The sequence below is a fragment of the Lithobates pipiens genome, unplaced genomic scaffold, assembly GCF_037356315.1.
Source record: "Lithobates pipiens isolate NorthernLeopardFrog02 unplaced genomic scaffold, aLitPip1_a1.2 Scaffold_1, whole genome shotgun sequence".
In the NCBI taxonomy this organism is placed as follows: domain Eukaryota; kingdom Metazoa; phylum Chordata; class Amphibia; order Anura; family Ranidae; genus Lithobates; species Lithobates pipiens.
Window position 1 is genome coordinate 187,316,647 of NW_027507685.1, and position 23,993 is coordinate 187,340,639.

Here is a 23,993-nt window from a genome sequence, read left to right on the forward strand (position 1 = left end):
TTTAGAAGATTGTGGTAGTCCTGCTGACATAAAACAATGCAGCTTTTTCTGCAACAGTTACCTTTTCTACAGCGATGTCTACCACAGACATTATCAGTCCTCTTCTACTGAGCACAGACTGTCATGGACACATCCCCCACAACTGGTGGAGGGGGAAGTGGATCATTCCTTTTGAAAAATATTTTGTTGGAATTGTTTTCAATAGAGATAACTATTTTTGTTACTACCAATTTGTTCCTTTCTGCAGAGTACCTTTTTGGGCCCTTGGTCCATTCCTTTTTCTCTATATGTCTATTTGATTCAGAGGAACACACCTAACCATTCATTTGTACGTATATAGTTGATTGTTTTTTGTATCTGGGCTGTGTAAGTATTATTTTCTACTTTTGACTACAAGCACCCTTCCCCACCCAGTCAACATTTACTAGGGTGGGACTCCTTTGACATGAGTCATCACATTGGCCTGGGCAGATAGGATAATGCTGCAGAAGATGGCATTCAATGGGAGTAAACGTGTGGTAGAACACCATCCTTTAGCACAAGTTACCATGACATATTGTAATGCAGGAACTGCAGTGAGGAACCATTCAATTAATAAAAATGTACCTTTTCCTTACAATGGTACCACAACAAACTGACGCAGTAGCGGGCAATAACCAAAATGGCGGTCATGTGCATTTTTGGCTGGATTTTATCTATTCGGTTTTAAATTTTTGTTGGCACCAAGTCGAATTAAGGGGCACTGCCAAGCCATTAAAAAATGAACAGAAAGCCTTAAAGACCAACTTGCAACAAGGTTCCACCGAGATGCCAAGGGTTAAATGCTCATTTACAATGGGCATCCATGGGTCAGCTTTTTTTTAATCAGCCAATTACGGTAGTTAAAATTGGTTCAGCAAACAAGATGACTGCTTACACCGTACACAGGTAAAACATTTGCTCTTCTTAACCCATAAAGCACATTTCACTGTATCGTAAGTGCATAGAATAGATAACTTTTCCCACTGGGAAAATTCAAATCAGACCTGGAAATTTAAATATAATCTGTCAGTGCAAGCAATATTCCAATGTTGTCAGCATCTTGCTAGAATCAGCTTAGTGCTGGATTTTTTTTTTTTTTAAAGCTGGAAGTATATACACTCCCATATTTACAGAAAGGTGCATGCATGTGAAGTCATATTAAATGACATCAAAAGAAAAGAGGAGACTACAGGCGTTCGTCCTCCTCTAGGAAAGTGCTAGAAAATATTTTTGCTAAATACTCAAATCACAGTAGTAGTATCTAACAGATTTCTGCTAAGCATGGATAGCCTTACTTCATATTTTACCCACAATACACTATATTTTTTTAAAACATTGGTAGATCCAATCAAATTTACTTCACATTCCTTAGGACCTATTCACACCGGTGTAAACAACACTGCATACAGCTTATCGGTTGTATGCATCTGTACACAGCACTATAGAAGGCTATGGGCCCATCGAGGCAGCTGCAGTGTGTTGAGCGGCATAATAAGGGGACAAAGATGTGTCCAGGACAGTATTTTATGCATGTAAACATTTTTGTCAACATTTACCTGCACCCTATTGGCTGCTGCAGCTGCTCAGGGCCGAAATATTAATATCAATGTTTCAACCTGTAAATAAACACTATAGATGCTTATATTTTGTCATTAATGTGGTGAGGGCGCATGGGAAGAATTACCTCAGCTCGCCGTTCATGAATGACTGAAGGTTGGTCGGTAAAGCAAAAATGACTCACTTAAGGTCGACGTAAACAGCAACTGCACAGGCACCGCTGGTTGCACATTGTTGACATGCCAGCTCTAAGCAGTGGAGGCCAAACCTTACATGTGTAGTTTGCAGAGATTTTACACAGGATCTTGCTCAGTAGGATCCTGCGTAAATAGATCCAGGCCCTATGAATGAGGCCTTAAAGTGACTGTTAAGCAAGACTACTTATAAATAGCAAATGTACCACATGCTTACTACAGTACACCTGTGTGAGAGCTGTGTTTGCCCACTTGGGGAAGTACAGATGATCTGTGCAGGCAGTCCTTTTCAAGTCAACTGGGATGCAGGTGCTACTCCCACAACAAGACTGCCAGTAGCATCTGTCAGTGCAGCCTCTGTGTCCCAACTGACATCAATGAGACTGCCTGTACAGGGATGCATGAAACACCTGTGCATCCACGTGTGGGCGAACAGCCCTTACACCGGTGTATGCTGTAGTACACTCATGCAAATGAGGCCTTACCTATAAAAAGAGCATAAATACTTAACTCTCTTGCTGCCGAACACCTCTAGTGAGGAGGAATTGCTGCCTGAACATTATTCTGAAACTAGTTTTGTTGATTTCAGAATAAAACTTCAGGAAGCAATTCCCCTCCAATGGAGTGGTGTTCAGCGATGTGGATTCCCCTCCCTTGGAGCGGTGTTCAGCAGCGCGGGTTCCCCTCCACTGGAGCGGTGTTCTGCAGCGCGGGTTCCCCTCCACTGGAGCGGTGTTCTGCAGCGCGGGTTCCCCTCCACTGGAGCGGTGTTCAGCAGCGCGGGTTCCCCTCCACTGGAGCGGTGTTCAGCAGAGCGGGTTCCCCTCCACTGGAGCGGTGTTCAGCAGAGCGGGTTTCGCCCCATTGGATCGGTTGTCATCAGTGCGGGTTCCCCTACATTGGAGTGTTGTTCAGCAGTGAAGGTTCCTCTCCATTGAAGCGGTGTTCAGCAGCAGTGCAGGATTGAATCCCCTCCCTTGGAGCAGTGTTCAGCAATGCAGGTTCCCCTCCATTGGAGCAGGGGTCAGCAGTACAGGCAGCAGGAGGGGTAAGTATTTACGTTTCTCTTTAGACACAATTGCTATTAACGTTTCATTATTGTAACAATTGCTTTTAACACGGCTTTCCAGGAAAGCCATCCCAAATGTCAGTCATTTAAACTGAGCATTTTATGAAAAAGAAAAAAAAAATGCATAATCAAGTATTACTGTCAGCAAAAACCATATGCCAAAATGATCAGGCAGGCGATCCAGATGCCTGAATTTTTTGTAAAAATATCCTGTAAATTCTGAGCTTGGTTCTATCCATTCCATTGCCAAAGCCTCCCCACTGGTCAAATAATTCACCCATTATGAAAAATGGGCAAAAAAATAAATAAAAAGGTTTGGGTGGCAGGACCGGGGCCAAGGTCAACAAGGATGAGATATTTATATTACTTCAGCTATTTTTAAATCTACAAATCATAAGATCACTGAAGATAACCTCTGTTTATGCATTCTGCTCAATTTGAATTTTAAAGGACCAGTAAATCTAAAATACAACATACATAATGTGCAAAAAGAGGGTTTTCAGCCTTGCTGAAAGGTAACAGCAATAAAAATGAGGTGATAGTATGTACAGTTAGTGCTTAGTGGAGTTTTTGTTTAGAGGACAGACATATGGGAACTGCCATTGATGACTTATTTGTAATAGTGCTGGCTTTGGGTTTTCAGCTTCACTACCATCTGAGTGGCTTGGAACAAGTATGTTGCATGGGCATTCTGACTTTCCAGCCTTCATTGGGTACATGCTAGTTCCAGGTCATTACTTCACTAGGTTTCAAAGCCAGGATTAGGATGCCTGCACCTTGGAAAGCTAGCATTTGCAACTCTTCTATTTCTATCCCCACAACTTCACTTCCGGATATTTTAATTATTTTTACATTTACTAAAGGGTATTTATATCAAGATAAAATTAAAGTATTACACGCTGCAACAAACTCCTCCAATTTAAAATAACCCCCCCCCTCCATTTTTTTGTGGCGGATTGGATCAGACCCAGAGGTAGGCGGGAGTAAATGGACACAAGTCTGTTTACACCCACATATCCATAGGACCTTCCAATCAGATCACCCATGTGAAAGGACCCTAAGACAGATCTTATTTTCTTTTCTGAATACCAGCGTATAGCAGGTCATGGCGGAGAACACTCACAAAAAGTTCCTGTCTTGATTAATACATTCATGCCCAATTTTTAAAAGGTGCAAGGACTATATAAACTTTTTTCCAGACAAAAAGGGTAGCATATTACCACAAGTATGCGCCATGGTTCGGTACCAGGAAAGGAAAGTTACAATAAGTATTGTACTTCATTTTCAATTTTTCTGACTTTGGAAAGCTTGTTGCTCTACAGATTTTAAAATGAAAGCATGTGGAAATCCAAAAACAAATGTCATATATTGCTGCCTACTATTCCTTAGATGCAGTGGCTCCGATTAGTTTCCTTTTTTTATTGCATTGCAATATTTATATATTTGAAGTATATTATAACACTTATATTTTTTGCGAATACATACAATATCTTTTGATCCTGTACCGAACTGCTAAACAATTTCCAAATGATTTTTTTATGAACTACACAACCCCCTTATAACAGAACTCCCTACTGTAACAAAGGTACAGTAGAGGGGGAGTTTTTCTTTTTATTTAAAGTCTTGCCCTGGGTGGCAATGCAAATGAAAATAGAGGGAAACAAGACTGACAAATAGAAACGATCATATCTAAGGACTGGGAAACAGCAATAGATTACATTTTAGATTTTAAGTTTAAATACACTTTACATTTTAAAATCTGAGAATTTGTAATTAACTGACCCTTTATAATAAGAAATAATCAGTGCCATTACAAAAGTAACTGATAATGTGATAGAAAGATGATAACCTAGCACAGATGTCCTAATTTTAATATCTGCAGCCGATCATGATTACTTCATAAACAGGAAGAATAGGCACTGCCGTATTTCTACATTAAAATGTATGGACAAGCTGTACTTTTGGGGCGGCCTGGACAATCTGAATTAATGGCAATACATGCTGTAATCCCTGACCAGAATTCTTTTGGACTAGCTGGATTGTCTGAACGTTCTGGTTCCCGGCACCCACCGTTTGTATATTCTGGAGTCCCTGAAACTTTTGAACAGTTTGCAGGCCTTGGTTAGCAGGTACGGTCCTCAGCTGCATGTTCTGTGGTAGCTGGACGGTGTTGTGGCTCTGAATGCTAGGTAACAGTTGAAGCTGGTTCTGCCCGGCCTGCAAACCTTGAAGATTTTCAACCACGTGCAGATTCGGATCATTTTGGAAGTTATCCACCATTTGAAGCGTCTGTTCTCCTTGAGAACTCTGGATAATAAAGACCTTTTGACATTCCGGAGCCGTGGCACCAGGTTCTTGTATATTAGACATGGTTTGGATTTGGACATTAGGAACATCTTGTATGCCTTGAATATTTTCCACTCCCTGCACACACAATCTTGTCTGCTCCCCATCCGCGTTTTGCAAGACGAGGACGTTCTGCAAACCTTCTTCCGTCTGAAGGGTTTCAAAGTGGACATCCTGAACTTCCTCTATTGACTGCAAGTTTTCTACACTCTCAGAGCTTAGGAGTTCCTCTCCTGGAGAATTCTGTACAACGATCAAGTTCTGACTTTCTTGCAAACTAGAGACGCTCTGTGGCTCTGGAAGGGTTTGAATGTGAATATCTGAAAGATGAGTGGTGTTTGGACTTGTTTGAAGGTGCACATTCGATAGTTCTTGGTGGATATGCATATTAGCAATGTTTTGAGAGCTAGATACAGTTTGAATACCGGGCAGTTCCCCTGCTTTCATTTGAATATTGGACACTTCCTGAGCAGCACCAGGCAAGCTTTGAATAGTTATGTTTTGTGTACTGGGCAATTGTTGGATCTGTATGTTTGCAGTCTTCGTTGCAGATGGAATAGCATTCATATGCATAGTCGGTAGCTGCAGATGACTTCGATCCGTCATATTTTGTAAGACAATTATATTTTGGCCCATGGGTAGTGTTTGAGCTCTGGGAAAGCCTTGAATAGTCTGTATTTGAAGAGGTTGCAGGTTAGGAACGGTTTGGCTTGTGTTGGGCATGATAAGAATGTTTTTGTTAGGACTAGTGAAATTAGTGACCGCATTAGAAGCTTTCGCCTTGGGCTTCTTTCGCAAGACCTTATTCTGTGGAGCTCTTTGACTAGCATTGCTTTGTATTGTAACTAGGTTCGAAGTACTGGACGCTACAGGAACCTTCTGCTGAGGCTGCAAAAGTTGTGAAGAAGGCACAAGTATAAACTTAGGAGGGTTTTGTTGTGGGACTTGTACCAAAAAAAAGGTTTGTGAATTTAAGGTGCTGGGTTGGTTGCAGACTTCAACATTTAGCATGGTTGGTATGTCGGGCACAAGCTGTACCTTTTGACTAGCTGGCACAGCTTGCCCGTTTTGAGGAGCTAGACTTTGTGCGGAAGAGTCACCATCTCCACCGCTGTTTATGGAATGGGTGCGCAGATGTCTCTGAAGATAAGAAGACATCACAAAACCTTTGCCGCAAATGGTGCACCTGTAAGGTCGGTCGCTGGAGTGTGTGCGTTGATGCAACTGCAAATTCGAAGAGTGTGTGAATGTTTTGTCACATTTTTCACATTTGTAAGGCTTTTCTCCCGTGTGGGTCCGCTCGTGCTGACGTAGATTGGAAGTCTGCGTAAAGGTCTTGCCGCACATAACGCAGGCAAATGGGCGTTCCCCTGTGTGGAGCTGCCTATGGCGACGTAGGCAAGAAGTGTTTTTAAAGGACTTTCCGCACTCAGTACAACTGTAAGGCCTTTCCCCTGTATGGAGCCGTAAATGGTACTGATAATGTGAGGACCACTTAAATGTAAGGCCGCACTCCGCACACTTGAATGCCCTGACGCCCGTGTGAACCCGCTGGTGTATAGACAAAAGGGAAGAGCGCTTGAAAGCTTTTCCGCACTCTGAACACTTATAAGGGCGCTCTCCAGTATGGTCCCTCATGTGGTACCGCAGTCCCGAGGATCCTTTGAAGGCTTTATTACAGTCTGTACATTTGTACGGCCGTTCGACGGTCTCAGCAGGGGTGGCGGTGGTAAAGGGAGGAATGATTTCAATGGTCTGTGGGCAGGTCACCTCTGCCTCTGTCTGGATGAGCTGCTGTTCTTCTGTGTGAGTTCTCTGGTGCATCAAGAGGTTAGAGAGCTGCACAAATGTCTTTTCACAGATGGAGCATTTATAAGGCCTTTCGTTAGAGTGTGTATATTGGTGGCGGGACAACCCTGAGGCATTTTTAAAAGTCTTATCGCATAATGTACAAGAATAGCTCTGCTCCTCGACATGGCTCTGCTGGTGCTCAAGAAGCATCTCCTCACCCTTGAAGGTCAAGTCACAAGTGCCACACTTATAAAGCATCTCCACAGTCTCGATTTCGCTGGTGGTAGTCAGGAACACTTCGGCGTCTGCTTGTACAAACGTCTGTTCAATGGTGTGAGTTTGCAGGTGCTTCTGCAGGAAAGTGTCTGAAATAAACACTTTTCCACACAGGTCGCATTTGTGTGTGGCCCCGCTGGTGTGTGTACGCTGGTGAAGAAGCAAGTTAGACGAATGGGTGAAGGATTTACCGCATTCAGTGCACTTGTAAGGCCGTTCACCCGTGTGGATCCGCTCATGTTGCTTTAAGTTGGTGGACTGCGTAAAGGCTTTTCCACACACCGTACACACATAAGGACGCTCTCCCGTGTGGATGTTTCTGTGCCTCCTCAAACTGGAGGAATTCTTAAATGCTTTGTCGCAGATGTTGCATTTATAAGGTCGCTCTCCTGTATGTTGTCTCATGTGGTACTGGTAATGGGAGGACCACTTGAATGCCATTCCGCACACACTGCATTTGAACGAGCGATATCCAGTGTGCACACTCTGGTGGATCTGCAGAAGAGAGGAGCGCTTAAAAGCTTTACCACAGTCTCCACACTTGTAAGGCCTTTCTCCAGTATGGCTTCTCTGGTGATAAAGGAGGGCTGAGGAGCCTTTAAAAGCTTTTGGACACTCTGAGCATTTATAAGGACGTTCTCCAGTGTGGGTTCTTTGGTGATGTATTAATCTTGAAGACCATTTAAAGACTTTCCCACACTCCAGGCACTCATACTGATGGCTACTAGCTTCTGCAGGTTGCACAAGGGGTTGTGGTTGTATAGAAGATGCCTGTACCTCCAGTTCCTGTGCACCCACCATTTTGAAGGATCTGCTAAGAGATAACGAAGACAAGAAATGGGGGTTATTTTCTAGATTCCACTGACTAAATGATTAACTTAAAAAAAGTGAATATCGGCCGCACCGATAATCTTCGACCCCTACTTTAAAGAATTGGTATGGGTCATAAACTTACCGATATTGCTTCAAGGAGTTGTACTGGGGGGATGCTTGTAGTGGCAGGCATTACCCCAGTACCATCCTTTACAGTGGATGGTCAGCCTTCTTGCAATAACAACCGATGCGGGTCTTGGATCTAGTAACCCGAAAGCAATGTCATATCATCACTTCTGGATTACTAGCATCCTAAATGCGACAGTTTAAAAAAAAAATAGAAAGTATTTAAAAAAAAAAAACGCAGATCTTGACGTATTTTAAATACTTTTAAGTGCAAAGAAGGGGTTCGAGGTCTTATAGACCCCAGATCCCTCCATAAAGTGTACCTGTCACTACCTATTACTGTCACAAGGGACAGTGTAAAAAAAAAAAAAAAAAAAAAGTAAAAATTTAAATCAACAAAATATCGGCACCGGATATCAACTATTGGCCTGAAAGGCAGCTGAAAAATCGGTATCGGCCCTGAAAAAACTACATCGGTCAACCCCTACTTTAAAGAGGAAGTAAACCCTGGTGAGTTTACTTCCTCTTTCATTCCCTGCAAAGGCAAAGCATAATGGACTACTATGCATCGCATAGTAGCCCATTATGTGTCACTTACCTGACACAGGAGCCAGCGAAGTCGCCGCTGTCCCCTGTAGTCCGCCGCATCCATCTTGTTGGTGGGGTCTCGCAGCTCCGCCGCTGTCATTCGGCGAAGCCACGATGACGTCACTCCCGCGCATGCGCACGGGAGCCGACGCGCGCGGCAGCTCCGTCGCTGAGAATGCCGCGCTCAGTGCGCCTGCGCCGTAGACAGTGGTGCCTGTTTTCGGGCAAATCTCTCCTAAACCATATAGGTTTAGGAGATATTGCTTGGACCTACAGGTAAGCCTTAATCTAGGCTTACCTTTAATCTAGGCTTACCTGTGGTTTGTAAGGGTTTACAACCACTTTAAAGCTGAACTCCAGACAGATATATAAAAAAAAGACACAAATAATTACACCTCTGTAATCATTAATACATCCTTAAATTATGGAAGCTTCTGCTGGAAGGTCCACTTTAAAGGCTAACTTCACCTTTCTGAACATGTTATGCAACATGTTCAGCATGTTCAGCATGTATCCCCTCTCTCCCCACACAGCTCTGCGAGTTTCTTCATTCTTCTGCCTATGTGGGAGGGCCTTTCCTCCAATCAGCTCTCACACAGTGTATGCCCAGATTTCCCTCCCACTGCTGAAAACAGGAAGAATCATTTCTAACATGATATGCATTTTCTAAATAATGTAGAAAGATGAAGACAGCAGATATAGATGTAAAACTTATGTAGGGAGATTTGTTTCATCTCTGTGTATCATCTGAGGCTGTTCACTTCAATGGGTATATGTGAGGGTTTACATCCATTTTAACCACTTCCTGCCCACCATATAGCAATATAACATGCGCAAAGTGGTTTAATTATCCTAACTGGACATCATATGATGTACAGCAGGATAAGCCCCGATCACGCACCTGCAACGCGGCGATCACTGGTGTGGTGTATCAGTCTGACACACCGACCTCGATAAAGAGCCTCTGATGTAGGCTCTTTACCATGTGATCAGCTGTGTCCAATCACAGTGTAAACAAGAAGAGCCATTTATTGGCTTTTCCTCCGCTCACACTGATGGGGGGGGGCGTCTGTGTGGATAATCAGCGCATTGATTATCAGTGCAGACCCATTAAGGATGTCCACCCAGGACCAAAGGAATGCCCACCCATGACCAACAGGTATGCCAATCAGTGCCCAATAGGGATGCCTGTCAGTGCCTTCTGATCAGTGCTGCCTAAGCGTGCCATCGGTGCCGCTCATCAGAGCCCATCAGTGCTTCATATAAGTGTCTCATCATCAGTGCTAATCAGTACTGCCTCATCAGTGAAGGAGAAAACTTATTTACAAAGATTTGTAACAGAAATCAAGAAAAACTTTTTTTTCTTAAAATTTTTCGTTTTTATTTGGAGCGCAAAAAATAAAAATCCCAGTGGTGATCAAATACTACCAAAGGGAAGCTCTATTTGTGGCAAAAAAATGTTTGAATGACAAATGTGCAGTCGTGCAACACTGTACCCAAAGTGTGACAGCGCTGAAAATTGGCCTGGAAAGGAAGGGGGGAAAGTACCCTGTATTGAAGTGGTTAATAAATAGCATGCAATGCCAAGCTGTGGTTTCCAAAGCAAGCAAAATTCTTCCTTGCAATAAGGATCCAGAGAGAGATATTTTGCTCCTGTACAAAGACCTAGAGCTGCACGATTTTGGCTAAAATGGGAATCACATTTTTTTTGCCTAGAATAAAGATAAAGATTCTCGCGATGTAACACCTTCTTTCACATTATACAAAAAAATTGGGCCAATTTACTGGTTTAAATTTTTATTTTATTTTTATTCATTAAAGTGTATTTTTAAAAAAAAATTGCGTTTGAAAGACTGCTGCGCAAATACGGTGTGACATAAAATACTGCAACAAACATCAGGTTTGGGTGTTCCAATTCATTTTCTAGCAGAAATAGTAATAATGATTTTTACTTGTAAGCAACAAATTTTAAATAGTTAAACTTCCTTCATTTACACGCCGGAGTTCTTTCCTTTTGATAAAAGAACGAGCAAGCTGCCCGGATTTTTTATTTTTTTTTCCCCAGCTGTGAGAACGCTCTGCACTTGTTGGAAAGAATCGTGACAGGCTGTTTTGAAGATCAGGAAGGGAAAAAGATTGCGATTTGGACCGCCGCATGTAAATATACGTCGGCAGAATGGCACGGAAAGGCACAATCATGTACCCGTACGTGCCTGCCTTCCAGCGGGTGGGGGGTCCGATCGGATCCCCTCCCGCTGGCTGCGGCGGTTCGTTTTTGCTTCAGGAGCAATCCGGGATGAGGGGATGGCCGTTGGTTTCTGGCCATCCCCTCTCGATCTCTCCTGGCGAATGGGAAGCTTCACCTGCCTGTGTAGTGTAAACACAGGCAAGAGGAAGTGATGTCACTCTCCTCGGGGCAGTCATTTTGACCGGACGGCGAGGAGAGAAGACATAGTAAGTGCACCAACACTACACTGACATGTAGGTACACATAGGCACACTGTCACCCCCTGATCACCCCCCGCCCCTCCCAGTCACACTGATTGCAGTGATCATTTATTTACTGATCACTGCATTTAGTGTCAGTTGTGACTGTAAAAACTGTCAGGGCAGTTAGTGTTAGGTCCAGGGTAGCCCCCTACCCCCCAATAAAGGTTTTAACCCCCTTATTGCCCCTAGAGTTAACCCTTTCAACCCCTTTTGCCAGTGTCACTAAGCAATAGTTTTTCTGATCGCTGCATTAGTGTCACTGGTGCCGCTAGGTAGCTACTTAGTTTTTAGGTTCACCGCCAGGTTTTTATAGCATTAGGTACCCCCATATACTACCTAATAAAGATGTTAACCCCCTGATTGCCCCTAGAGTTAACCCTTTCACCAGTGATCACCGTATAAGTGTCACTGGTGATGCTGGTTAGCCAGTTAGTTATTTAGGTTCCCTGTCAGGTTTTTATATAGCGTCAGGGACCCCCATATACTACCTAATAAAGGTTTTAACCCCCTGATTGCCCCTAGTTAACCATTTCACCAGTGATCACCATATAAGTGTTACGGGTGACTCTGGTTAGTTAGTTTGCTTTTTATAGCATCAGGGCACCCACCATTTATTACCCAATAAAGGTTTAACCCCCTGATCACCCGGCGGGTGATATCAATTAGGTTTTAGGGTCAGATGGGGTCTGTGTCGCCCCAGGCAGCGCTAGGTTAGTGCCAGTACCGCTAACACCCACGCGCAAAGAATACTCCTCCAGTAGTGGTATAGTATCTGAACAGATCAATATCTGATCAGACCTATACTAGCGTCCCCAGCAGTTTATGGTTCCAAAAAAACGCATTGTTAGCGGGATCAGCCCAGATACCTGCTAGCACCTGCGTTTTGCCCTTTCGCCCAGCCCACTCAAGTGCAGTATCGATCGATCACTGTCACAAAACACTAAACACATAACTCCAGCGTTTGCAGAGTCAGGCCTGATCCCTGCGATCGCTAACAGTTTTTTTTGGTATTGTTTTATATTTAAATCCTGAAGGCGGTGCTTGGTTTTCGGGGTCCCGTACGCAGTTAGGATCCCAAAAAGTCCCACACATGTGGTATCCCCGTACTCAGGAGAAGCAGCAGAATATATTTTGGGGTGTAATTCCACATATAACTATGGCATGTGTGAGCAATATATAATTTAGTGACAACTTTTTGTAAACTTTTTTTTTTTTTTGTCATTATTCAATCACTTGGGACAAAAAAATATTCAATGGGCTCAACATGCCCCTCAGCAATTTCCTTGGGGTGTCTACTTTCCAAAATGGGGTCATTTGGGGGGGGGGGTTTGTACTGCCCTGACATTTTAGCACCTCAAGAAATGAGATAGGCAGTCATAAATTAAAAGCTGTGTAAATTCCAGAAAATGTACTCTAGTTTGTAGACGCTATAACTTTTGCGCAAACCAATAAATATACGCTTATTGACATTTTTTTTTTTACTAAAGACGTGGCTGAATAAATTTTGGCCTAAATGTATGACTAAAATTGAGTTTATTTGATTTTTCTTATAACAAAAAGTAGAAAATATATTTTTTTTTCCAAAATTTTCAGTCTTTCCTTTTATATCGTAAAAAATAAAAATCGCAGAGGCAATCAAATACCATCAAAAGAAAGCTCTATTTGTGGGAAGAAAAGGACGCAAATTTCGGTTGGGTACAACATTGCATGACCGCGCAATTACCAGTTAAAGCAGTGCAGTGTGAAATTGTAAAAAGACCTCTGGTCCTTAGGCCCCTTTGACACTGAGGTTCTTTGCAGGCGCTAGAGTGCTAAAAATAGTGCCTGCAATACGCCTTCAAACAGCCGCTGCTGTATCTCCAGTGTAAAAGCCAGAGGGCTTTCACACTGGAGTGGTGCGCTTGCAGGACGCTGAAAAATGTCCTGCAAGCCGCATCTTTGGAGCGCTGTAGGAGCGGTATGTTTATCGCTCCTAAAACGCCCCTTCCCATTGAAAACAATGGGGCAGCACTCCAAACCCGCCTGCAAAGCGCCGCTGCAGCAGCGCTTTGCGGGCGGTTTTAACCCCTTTTCTGCCGCTAGCGGGGGTTAAAACTGCCCCGCTAGCGGCCAAAAAGCGCCGCTAAATATAGCGCCGCTTTACCGCCAGCGCCTCAGTGTGAAAGTAGCCTTAGGCTGACAATTGGCGCCGTTTTGGCTGGGAAGCCAGGATTGTTTTTTATGTATTTTTTATTTTAGGCTTCCCAGCCTAGAGGTGAGATGTGGGGTCTTATTGACCCCATATCTCACTGTAAATAGGACTGATCATGCCATATTCGTATTACAAGGGATGTTTACATTCCTTGTAATAGGAATAAAAGTAATCAATTTTTTTTTAAAGTGTCAAACAAAAAAAAATTAAATTAACAATAAAAAAAAAAATGTAAAGCGCCCCTGTCCCTGTGAGCTTGTACGCAGAAGCAAACGCATACGTAAGTCCCGCCCACATATGAAAACTGTGTTCAAACCACACATGTGAGGTATCGCCGCGAACGTTAGAGCGAGAGCAGTAATTCTAGCTCTAGACTTCCTCTGTAACCCAAAACATGTAACCAGTAAAAAAATGGAAAAGGTCGCCTATGGGGATTTTTAAATACCAACGTTTGGCGCCATTCTACGAGCGCGTGCAATTTTGAAGCATGACATGTTGGGTATCTATTTACTCGGCGTATCCTCCTCTTTCACATTATGCAAAAAAATTGGGCTAACTTTACTGTTTTTTTTTTTTTTTAAAAGCATGAAACGTTTTTTTTTCTGAACAAACGTGGTAGAAAAATTGCTGCGCAAATACCGTGCAAGATCAAAAGTTGCAACGATCGCCATTGTATTCTCTAGGGTCTTTGCTAAAAAAAACATATATAATGTTTGGGGGTTCTGTGTAATTTTCTAGCAAAAAAATATATGAATTTTACATGTAGGAGAGAAATGTCAGAATTGGCCTGGATGCGAAGTGGTTAAAAAAGGCCTGGATTTTTTCCTAAATTTACATAATATAACTGCGTACTAACATTTATAGGTAAAGTTGACCCAAGGAATATCTGAATGGCTCTGGGGGGGGGGGGGGGGGGGATCAGAAAGGAATTTTGTTGGATCATACTTTGCTGGGGTTTTTTTACCCTCCTCTGATCAACTGTGGGTATAGATTGTGTATATGGGATTGTATGATTCCCTCCCCCCTCTTTAATTACTTGAACTAGATGGACTTGTGACTTTCAACCTACACTCATTCAATTGACTTTTCACACTCAGCCGGTGTGCTTGAGGGACGTTCTGAAAAGTTCTGCAAGCAGCATATTTGCCACGTGTTGAGATAGTTGTATTTAGTGCTTCCAAAATGCCCTACCCATTGGAATGAATGGGTAGCTCTTCCGAAGCTCTTCTTTGGGGTTAAAAGTGTCCCACTAGCAGTCAAAAAGCACCACTTAAACAGCGGTAAAGTGCCACTAAAATAAGCGGCACTTTACCACGAACAGGGGCCCAGTGTGAAAGGAGTCCAACTATGAAAGGGTGAAGAGGCATTAGAACACCCGTCACTATTTATTGCTGTCTGTCCCTGTTGGGAAGAGACAACCTCTGTTCTGATGACTTAAAAAAAAAAATCCTACATTTTGGATTGTCACCATAACAGGAAAAAATGGGAAGTCTTCCAATGGTAGTTCTGGTGACAAGGGATTGCCTCACTTTGAATGGATTTCCCCTCATTTCCTGCTTTGGTTATGAGACAGGAAGTGAAATAAAACCTTCCTAATGGGACATAGATGGCAAAATGATAGGCGCTGACAGCGTTTTTCAGGCGATACAGCGCTACTGCTCCATTCAACTCCAGTGTGAAAGCCCGAGGGCTTTCACACTGGAGTGGTGCGCTGGCAGGGCATCAGAAAAAGTCCTGCCGGCAGCTTCTTTGGAGCACGCTCCTCCCCATTTAAATCAATGGGGCAGCGCTGCGATACCGCCGGCAAAACGGGGCAGATTTAACCCCTTTTCGGCCGCTAGTGGGGGGTTAAAACCGCCCCACTAGCGGGCAAATAGCCCGCGGCGGCTCGTGTGAAAGCCCTCTTAATGTCTCTGTTGTATGCTCCACACCCTACACCCAAAGTACACAAGTGTTTTATTTTTTTTGTTTTTTTAAGCATATTCAGGCATTATGGTCAGATAGACTTTAAAGCGGGGTTGCACCCTAAAGTGGAACCTCCGCTGATCGGATCCCTCCCCCCCTCCGGTGTCACAATTGGCACCTTTCAGGGGGGAGGGGGGTGGAGATACCTGTCAAAGACAGGTATTTACACTCACTTCCGGGCATAGACTCCCGTGGGAGTCTACACCATTTCCTGTCCTGCCGCGCTGTCTGCTGGGACACACACGGGTCCCAGTGACAGCGCGGAGAATTCCTATTGCACTGCGCTACTCGCGCATGCGCAGTAGGGAACCGGGAAGTGAAGCCGATTCGCTTCACTTCCTGATTCCCTCACCTAGAATGGTGGCAGCAGCAGCCGAGGGCCGAGCGATCGATCGGCCTCGGCTGCCGGCATCGCTGGAACCCGGGACAGGTGAGTGTCCATTTATTAAAAGCTATAAATACTACAGCTGCTGGCTTTTAATATTTTTTTTTTTGGTGGAATCCCTCTTTAAGGGGAAATACTTTTTTTATGCTTTTCCTATACAACGATTTTATGCCCCCTGTAATACACCTGAAAAATAAAACGCTTCAAAATCACCACGACTACCCTCTACTGTGATTGCAAGCTTAAAGGGTTTGTTTACCTTCACCAAAAAATGCCTTTGTAGGTAAGGGGTGCTGTGGGTAAAATCTAACTGTGCAGCTTTGTTCAAAATTAAATAATGCCCTTGCAATAGGTGTAGGCCATTTACATACCTCCTGAAGTATGGCTGAAAAACTCCCAGGGATAGCATCATCCTGTCCTGCCTTATTGCTAAGATGTTGCTATGACCATCCCAGCCGATTCAAACCTTCCTGTGTGTGTTCTCTTCCCAGTTGCAGTAGGTCTGAGAGCCTGTTGGTTCAGCTGCGCATGCGCACACACGCAAAGACAGAAAAGGTTTCGGATTTCACTGTTGCTAGTCTTTGTGCGTGTGCCACACCCTGAATGTGCACAAATGGCTGGGAACCCGACAGACATGCACAAATGTGCTGCCGGACTCTCTGGGAAGCTGAGGCCTGAGGTACATCTGAACACCCACACAAGGAGAACATCTGGTTTAGGGGAGAAAAGTGGACGTGCTGTTTTCGGCAAGGAATAAAGTATATTCTGGGGACAAAAATGTCTATTGGTAAGAGAGGGAGGGGGGAAAAGGCAGAGCAGCACAAGAGCTGAGGTGAAGGTTTGCTTTAACCACTTCAATACTGGGCACTTAAACACCTTCCTGCCCAGGCCAATTTTGAGCTTTCAGCGCTGTCGCATTTTGAATGACAATTGCGCGGTCATGCTACACTGTACCCAAATGAAATTTTTATCATTTTTTTCCCACAAATAGAGCTTTCTTTTGGTGGTATTTGATCACCTCTGCGGTTTTTATTTTTTGCTAAACAAATAAAAAAATACCGAAAATTTTGAAAAAAAGTTATTTTTTTGTTTCAGTTTCAAAACTTTGTAAATAAGTAAATTTTCTCCTTCACTGATGGGCAATGATAAGGCGGCACTGATGGGCACCGATAGGTGGCACAAATTGGCACTGATAGCTGGCATGGGTGGGCATGGGTAGTCGGCACAGGTGGGCATGGATGGGAACTGATAGGCGGCATTGTATTATAATATACTGTACTAATGGATGCCAATCAGTGCCAAACAATAATGCATGCCAATCAGTGATGCCCATTATGGGCACTGATTGGCATCCATTGTGGCACTGACTGGAATCCCGGGTGGTCTAGGGTGGCATACCTTATCCTGGGCATCCCTGGTGGTCTGGTGGCGTCCCTGGTGGTCCAGTGTGGGCATCCTCGGGGGGCTGTGCTGATAATCGATCAGCACAGGCCCCCCCTGTCAGAGGAGCAGCCGATCGGCTCTCCTCTACTCGCGTCTGACAGACGCGAGTGAGGAAAAGCCGATCACCGGCTCTTCCTATTTACACTGTGATCAGCCGTGATTGGACACGGCTGATCACGTGGTAAAGAGTCTCCGTCGGAGACTCTTTACCGAGATCGTAGTTGCAGGGTGTCAGACTGACACCCCGCAACAACAATCGCCGCGATGCGCGCCCCTGGGGGCGCGCAGAGGCTCATAATCCTGATCACGTCATATGACGTCTGATCAGGATTATGAAACCACTTTGCCACCGTCAATTTGTAATAGGGCAGGCGGCAAGTGGTTAAACATGAAATATCTTTGCTCCAAGGGTCTTAAACCCCGCAAGGTCCCATGCCAGAGTCTTCTTCACTGCTTATTTTGGGTGCTGTTCTTCAACTGTACTGATTGGCTGGTGTGGGACAACATCACTTCCGAGGGAGTCCTTTATCCCGACACTGTCGGAAATGTAAACGGAGCTATGCATGCGCAGTTCCACTTACATTCTTGGGAGGATTGCACACAGGTAAGCCAGCCAAGTTTATTTTATTGCAGGAAAGTCATTAGGGTTTATTTACTAAAAAGGAGTGCAAAATCTGGTGCAGCCCTGCATAAAAACCAATCAGCATCCAGTTTTTTTGGTTAAAGCTTAATTGAACAAGCTGGAGCAGATTGGCTACCATGCACAGCTGTACCAGATTTTGCACTCCAGTTCTAGTAAATGAACTGCACTGCATGTCTCTTCTGCAATAAAGAGCCTGCCTGCTTGTATTTTTTTGCATTCAAAGCAAACTGTGCAGCTTTGACTAAAGTTGAATATTGCCCTTGGAATAGTTGTAGGATATTTATTATGTAGGAGAATTTGTTTCACCTCTGTATCATCTGAGCTCAGGTTTCCAACACCTGGGAAACAGGATGGGAAGGATTGTTGATAATGTGACTGCTATCGCAGTGGTCACATGATTGTCCATCCTTTCTGCCCCCCAGGTGTTGAGAACTGTTTAACACCTTCCCACTTACCCTGGCGTCCTTTAGGCCCCATTCACATCTGTGTGTCACGCAAACATGCGTTTTTGAGCGACATGTATAGTGCAGCCTATTCACTTGAATAAGCTACCCTATGCATTACAAATATGCCAAAAGAAGCTTCCACTAATTCAAGCATTCATTTTTGCCTATGACTAAGCCCCACGCATTGGGGCTTAGTCATAGAGGTCCTTTAAGACTAAGCCCCCGCTGGATAGGGCGAAACATGTCAGAGAACATGGTGTGTGGAGCGGTCCAAGGCTGAGGCCAGCTTATACATGTTAAAGTGGAGCTCCAGGCTCCTTCAGAAAAAAATGTTTAAGTCAGCAGCTACAAATACTGCAGCTGCTGACTTAATAATCAGACACTTACCCGTTCCATGGTCCAGCAATGCGGCGAACGAAGCCCGCTTCATCTTCCCCTCCTCCCTGTGGCACCAGCATTGTCACTGTGAGCGCCCGGCTTCACAGCCAGGCGCGCACTGTGCATATGCGAGCCGCATGGCGCGCTGTGACTGGCCGGGCAATCATCTAGGACCTGTGATGTGTCCCAGATGATTGCGGAAAGGGAGAGGTTAACTTGCATCTGGAGCTGGGGTGTGTTGGAAGTGGGAGCTGCTCCTCCCCCCCCCCCCCCCCCGAAAAAATTACATGCTAAATGTGGAATGTCCTGGGGGGTCCCTTTACCTTAAAGCGGAAGTTCCATTTTTGGGTGGAACTCCGCTTTAACATTAGGACATCTATCTGTCAACGATGTCTTCACCTGAGCTGATTTTTCAATTGGCTATCAGGTCCTGCCACCACCATCTTGGATAAGGGAAACCGGCAGTGAAGTCTTGCGGCTCGACAGCCAGTTCCCTACAGTGCATGCACAAAGCGATCTGCACTTTTGAATGGCCCAGTGGTGGGGGAAGGAGGAGGGGAACGAATTTCTGGATAAGTGCGCCACGGTGAAGATATTCAGAAGTGGGTACAGTTCAAAACCAGGTACCCGCTCACCCCAAAAGGAACCAAATGTGGCAGCGGAGGGGGAGGAGGCAAATAAGCGAAGGCAGCTAGAGTAGGAGATAGACAGGTTTAGGTAGAGAGTTCCAGAAGATGGGAAAGGCTCTGGAGAAATCCTGGAGAGGAGCATGGGAGGAGGAGACAAGGGAGCTTGAAAGCAGGTCTTGAAAGGAGCGGAGAGAACGGTTTGGGTGATATTTGGAGACAATATTGGTGATGTAGCTCGGGCAGAGTTGTGAATGGCTTTGTATGTTGTGGTTAGTATTTTGAATTTCATTTGCTGGTTACCTGCACTTAGGCCAGTGCTCGACAAAACCCGGTCGCCAGGTCGCATTGGCGACTAGAATCAGCGACCTTGCGCTTGGGGCAGCATAGCTGGGGGTATCCCGTCTCCTTGAACCCCCCCCCCCGCGCGCGCGATCGCGTCGGGCCGCGCCGCAGGCGGCCGGTAATTGAGCCCCCGGCTTTGAGGCCTTCTGTGATCCTATGGTTCCTTCTGGAATCTGGCGCCCTCTTGTGGTGGCCGTTGGAATTACAACCAACAATGCTAATGGGATTGCCTGCCAGTCTCTTTCTCCATCCCTTTACTTAGAACCCCTAAACAAAAAAAAAAAAAAAAAAAAATTATATTATATTATATATATATATAATTTTTTTATTATTATTTATTCTAACACCCTAGAGAGTAAAATGGTGGTCGTTGCAATACTGTCTGTCACACCGTATTTGCACAGCGGACTTACAAGCGCACTTTTTTTGGGGAAAATTTTTTTATTTAATAAAAAAAAAAAGACAACAGTAAAGTTAGCCCAATTTTTTTTTTTTTTTATATTGTGAAAGATAATGTTACGCCGAGTAAATCGATACCCAACATGTCACGCTTCAAAATTGCGCCCGCTCATGGAATGGCGACAAACTTTTACCCTTTAAAATCTCCATAGGCGACGTTTAAAAAATTCTATAGGTTGCACGTTTTGAGTTACAGAGGAGGTCTGGGGCTAGAATTATTGCTCTTACTCTACCGATCGCAGCGATACCTCACATGTGTGGTTTGAACACCGCTTTCATATATGCGTTCGCTTCTGCACGCAAGCTTGGCGAGACAGGGCGCATTTAAAACATTTTTTTTTCTTATTTTAACTTTTATTTTTATTTTTTTCACTGTTCTTTTAAAAAAAAAAATGTGTGTCACTTTTATTCCTATTACAAGGAATGTAAAAATCCATTGTAATAGAAAAAAGCATGACAGGTCCTCTTTTATATATGAGATCTGGGGTCAGAGAGACCTCACATCTCATATTTACACTAAAATGCAATTTAAAAATGTCCCTCTAAGAGCTATGGGCAATGACTTGGAGACAGGTGGGGGGCTGGGGGCTATCTTCCCCTCACTCGTCTCCATGTCAGGCCAGGGACAGGTCCAGATCGCCGTCACGGACCTGGCTCCTAACTTTTTTAGCTGGCTCCTAGATTCCAAGCAAATTTGTCAACCCCTGACTTAGGCATAGACTTCTATTATTACCTGCGGGTTTGGTGAGCTTTCAGAAAGTGCACCACACCTGTAGGATATAATAGAAGTCTATGGCAAAGTGTAGCTAACCCGCAAGAAAGACACAGGTGCACTGCGCTGCATTAGTGTAAAAGGCCCCTTTCACACAATCGGTCCAACTCAATGGGAACCCTCCATTCACCTCTATGAAACGCCAGATGTAAACAGATTTGTGTCCTTTTATACCTGTCTACCTAAAAAGAAGGGGGATCAATCCCCTTCCGTTAGGGTGGATCGGATTGGAGGACCCGTAGAGTATAGTGGGCTGTGTCCTTGTCCACTCTGCATGGACCTGTCATCCGACTGCTCTGCTCATTGTGGCCCGCAACCGGCTACCAAGTCGCTTAAGTGGCCCTTGCTCTTCAAAAGGTTGGGCACCCCTGTTTTCGAGGGAAGGGGAAGGTGCCACTATAGGGAGAGATTGAAGATGTGAGTGATGGAGCATAGCCTAGAACTGTGTTTCTCAACTCCAGTCCTCAAGCTGCCCCAACAGGTCATGTTTTCAGGCTTTCCATTTTTATGCACAGGTGATTTGATCAGTTTCACTGCCTTAGTAATTACCACAGCCGTTTAATCTGAGGGAAATCATAAACACATGACCTGTTGGGCACCTTGAGGACTGGAGTTGAGAAACACTGGGATAGAATAAGAGGGTGACCATAGTAGTTGTGAGGGAACAGGACCCAGGGGACAATTGGTTAGGTGGGCATCTAAGAAAAAAGTAAATTCACTAAAAAGCACACACAGTTATTCATCATCTGGTGTTTGTCAGTATTTTAGAAATGTACAAAATAACAATTGGGCCCCTTTCAAATGGGTGCCTTCATTGGACGGACTCTGCTTGCTCAGCGTGGGATCGCTCCGCTGAGCAGGTGGATGTCTCCCCTCATGGTGCAGAGCAGAGACGGATCCAGTCCTGTTCTCCTCTATCGGGAGATCAGGTGAAAATGGACCGCCTGTTCGTTTTCATCTGATCTGATCCCCCAGATGGATATGTCACTGCTGACATCCACCGCTCCATAAGGGTGAATGGAGGGTCTGATCAGGTCCGCCTGAGAAAGCGACAGGCGAACCTGATCGGACAGTCCCTGTGAAAGGGGCCTTAGATCAGTGGATCTTAACTCCTGTCCTCAAGCCCAAGTAACAGGCCAGGTTTGCAAGATAACTGAAATACATCACAGGTGATATAATTTGCTGCTCAGCGATTGCATTATTATAGTCTGCATCTTCCCAAGGTAATACTTAAGACCTGGTTCACACCTATGCCTTTTTTTAGTGCATTTTCAGTTTTGCAGAAACACACCACAGTCCATGTAACATGACTTCCTATAGATGTAGTTCACATCTGTGCATCTTATGGAAATGGCCAGGGACTTTTTTTCTGGTTTTTGGTTCCATAGACTTCAATGGATCAAAAGCATGCAAAATGCACCTGGAAAATGCAAACTGCATAGGTGTGAATCAGGCCTAAGGCTCCATTCACATCTAAGCGTATGGGGGCGACAATCGTGGTAGAATCACAGGATGCCTGTCGCCCAAAAGAAGCTCATGTACTTCTTTTGAGTGACAGGCATCCAGTGATTCTGTTCACGCCTTTTTATTGCAATTGTCGCCTGACGAATCGTGGAAAAATCATGCCGCGTTTGGGGTGCTATTAAAAACACATGAGCGTCCCGCGATTCGCTGTTATGGCTATTCGCAAGCAGAATCGTGGCGATTCCGCCCGCAGAGATGTGAGCGGAGCCCAAAATCTAGTCCGTTAGTGGGTCCTGAGGACAGGAGTTGAGAACCACTGCCTTAGGCTGGCCATATATGTTCAATTATCTTGTACAATTTTCTTTTAGATTTACTAAAAACCATATTTGAGGTCAAAACTAAAACAGCACTACCATAGTTGAAAGTAGATCTAAAGAAAATTGTATAATCTATGGCCAGCCTTAGGCTGCATTCACACGTGAACGTATCATTTCAGGCGGAAAGTCACGCGATTTTTCCACGATTTTGTACAGGTCAAAAAGGCCCTTAGCCCTTGTACACACGGTCGGACATTCCGACAACCAAATCCGTCGGATTTTGTCCGAAACTGTTGCATACACACAGTCAGACAAAGATGTCGGAAAATCTGATCGTTCAGAGCGTGATGACGTTATTTCGTTACGGCGGGACTACGTTCAGGCTAGTAGCCAATAGCTTTGGTGTAGGAATTTGATCTGAGCATGCGTGGCACTTTGTCCGAACAGAATTCTCTACACATGATCGGACAAGGTCCGATCGGATCATGTTGTCGGAAAATTTTACCGACGAGTTGGAAAACTTGGTGCATCGGATACTCCGACGGAAACAGTCCGATGAAGACCACACACAATCGAATTATCCGACAAAACGGTCCGATCGGACGCATTCCGTCTGAATCTCCGACCGTGTGTACAAGGGCTTAGAGGAACTCTGCACTGGCCAGGAAATTTAAAGTATACATTGGGGGTTATTTACAAAAGGCAAATCCACTTTGCACTGCAAGTGCAAACTACAAATGCAAAGTTCACTTGGAAGTACAGTCGCTGTAAATCTATGGGGAAGATCTGAAATGAGGGGAAGCTCTGCTGATTTTATCATCCAATCATGTGCAAGCTAAAATGTTGTTTTTTATTTTCCTTGCATGTCCCCCTTTGGATCTACAGCGACTTTACTTCCAAGTGCACTTTGCACTTGTAGTGCAAACTGGATTTGACTTTAGTAAATAACCCCCAATGCATCAGTTTGAAAAAAATTCTCCTCCAAGCTCAGGTATGAAAATATATTTCATCAAAGGGAGATTGTTTTGTGAATGAAAAGCACCCTAGAACATTTTCATAGTTTCATAATATTGCTGAGTGCCTTCTGGTGCACCGTTAGCCTGGCAAAAAAATAAAAATAAATTGTGAAAAAAAAGAACACCAAAAATAACACAAATTTAAGGCACTAAATATTGCAAAGCATAAATATGTTTAACGCATTTGGTAAATAACGCATTTTTTTTGTGAATTGACTAGTTCTGAGATAAATACTGTACAAGTTATATGAACTCAAAAATGCACACGGTAT

At 44.3% G+C, this 23,993-nt stretch overlaps 1 protein-coding gene across 1 annotated transcript; it reads right to left on the bottom strand.

The window, feature by feature from the left end:
• Positions 1-439: 439 nt before the first annotated feature.
• On the bottom strand, positions 440-8,090 carry LOC143980535 (uncharacterized). Its single transcript, XM_077479010.1, has one exon. The coding sequence runs from the start codon at positions 8,053-8,055 to the stop codon at positions 4,777-4,779; it is 3,279 nt and encodes a 1,092-aa protein (XP_077335136.1). The 5' UTR covers positions 8,056-8,090; the 3' UTR covers positions 440-4,776.
• Between the last annotated feature and the right edge of the window lie 15,903 nt (positions 8,091-23,993).

Excerpts from the sequence above, each read along its gene's own strand:
- LOC143980535 (XM_077479010.1), bottom strand. The coding sequence starts at position 8,055 with ATGGTGGGTGCACAGGAACTGGAGGTACAGGCATCTTCTATACAACCA.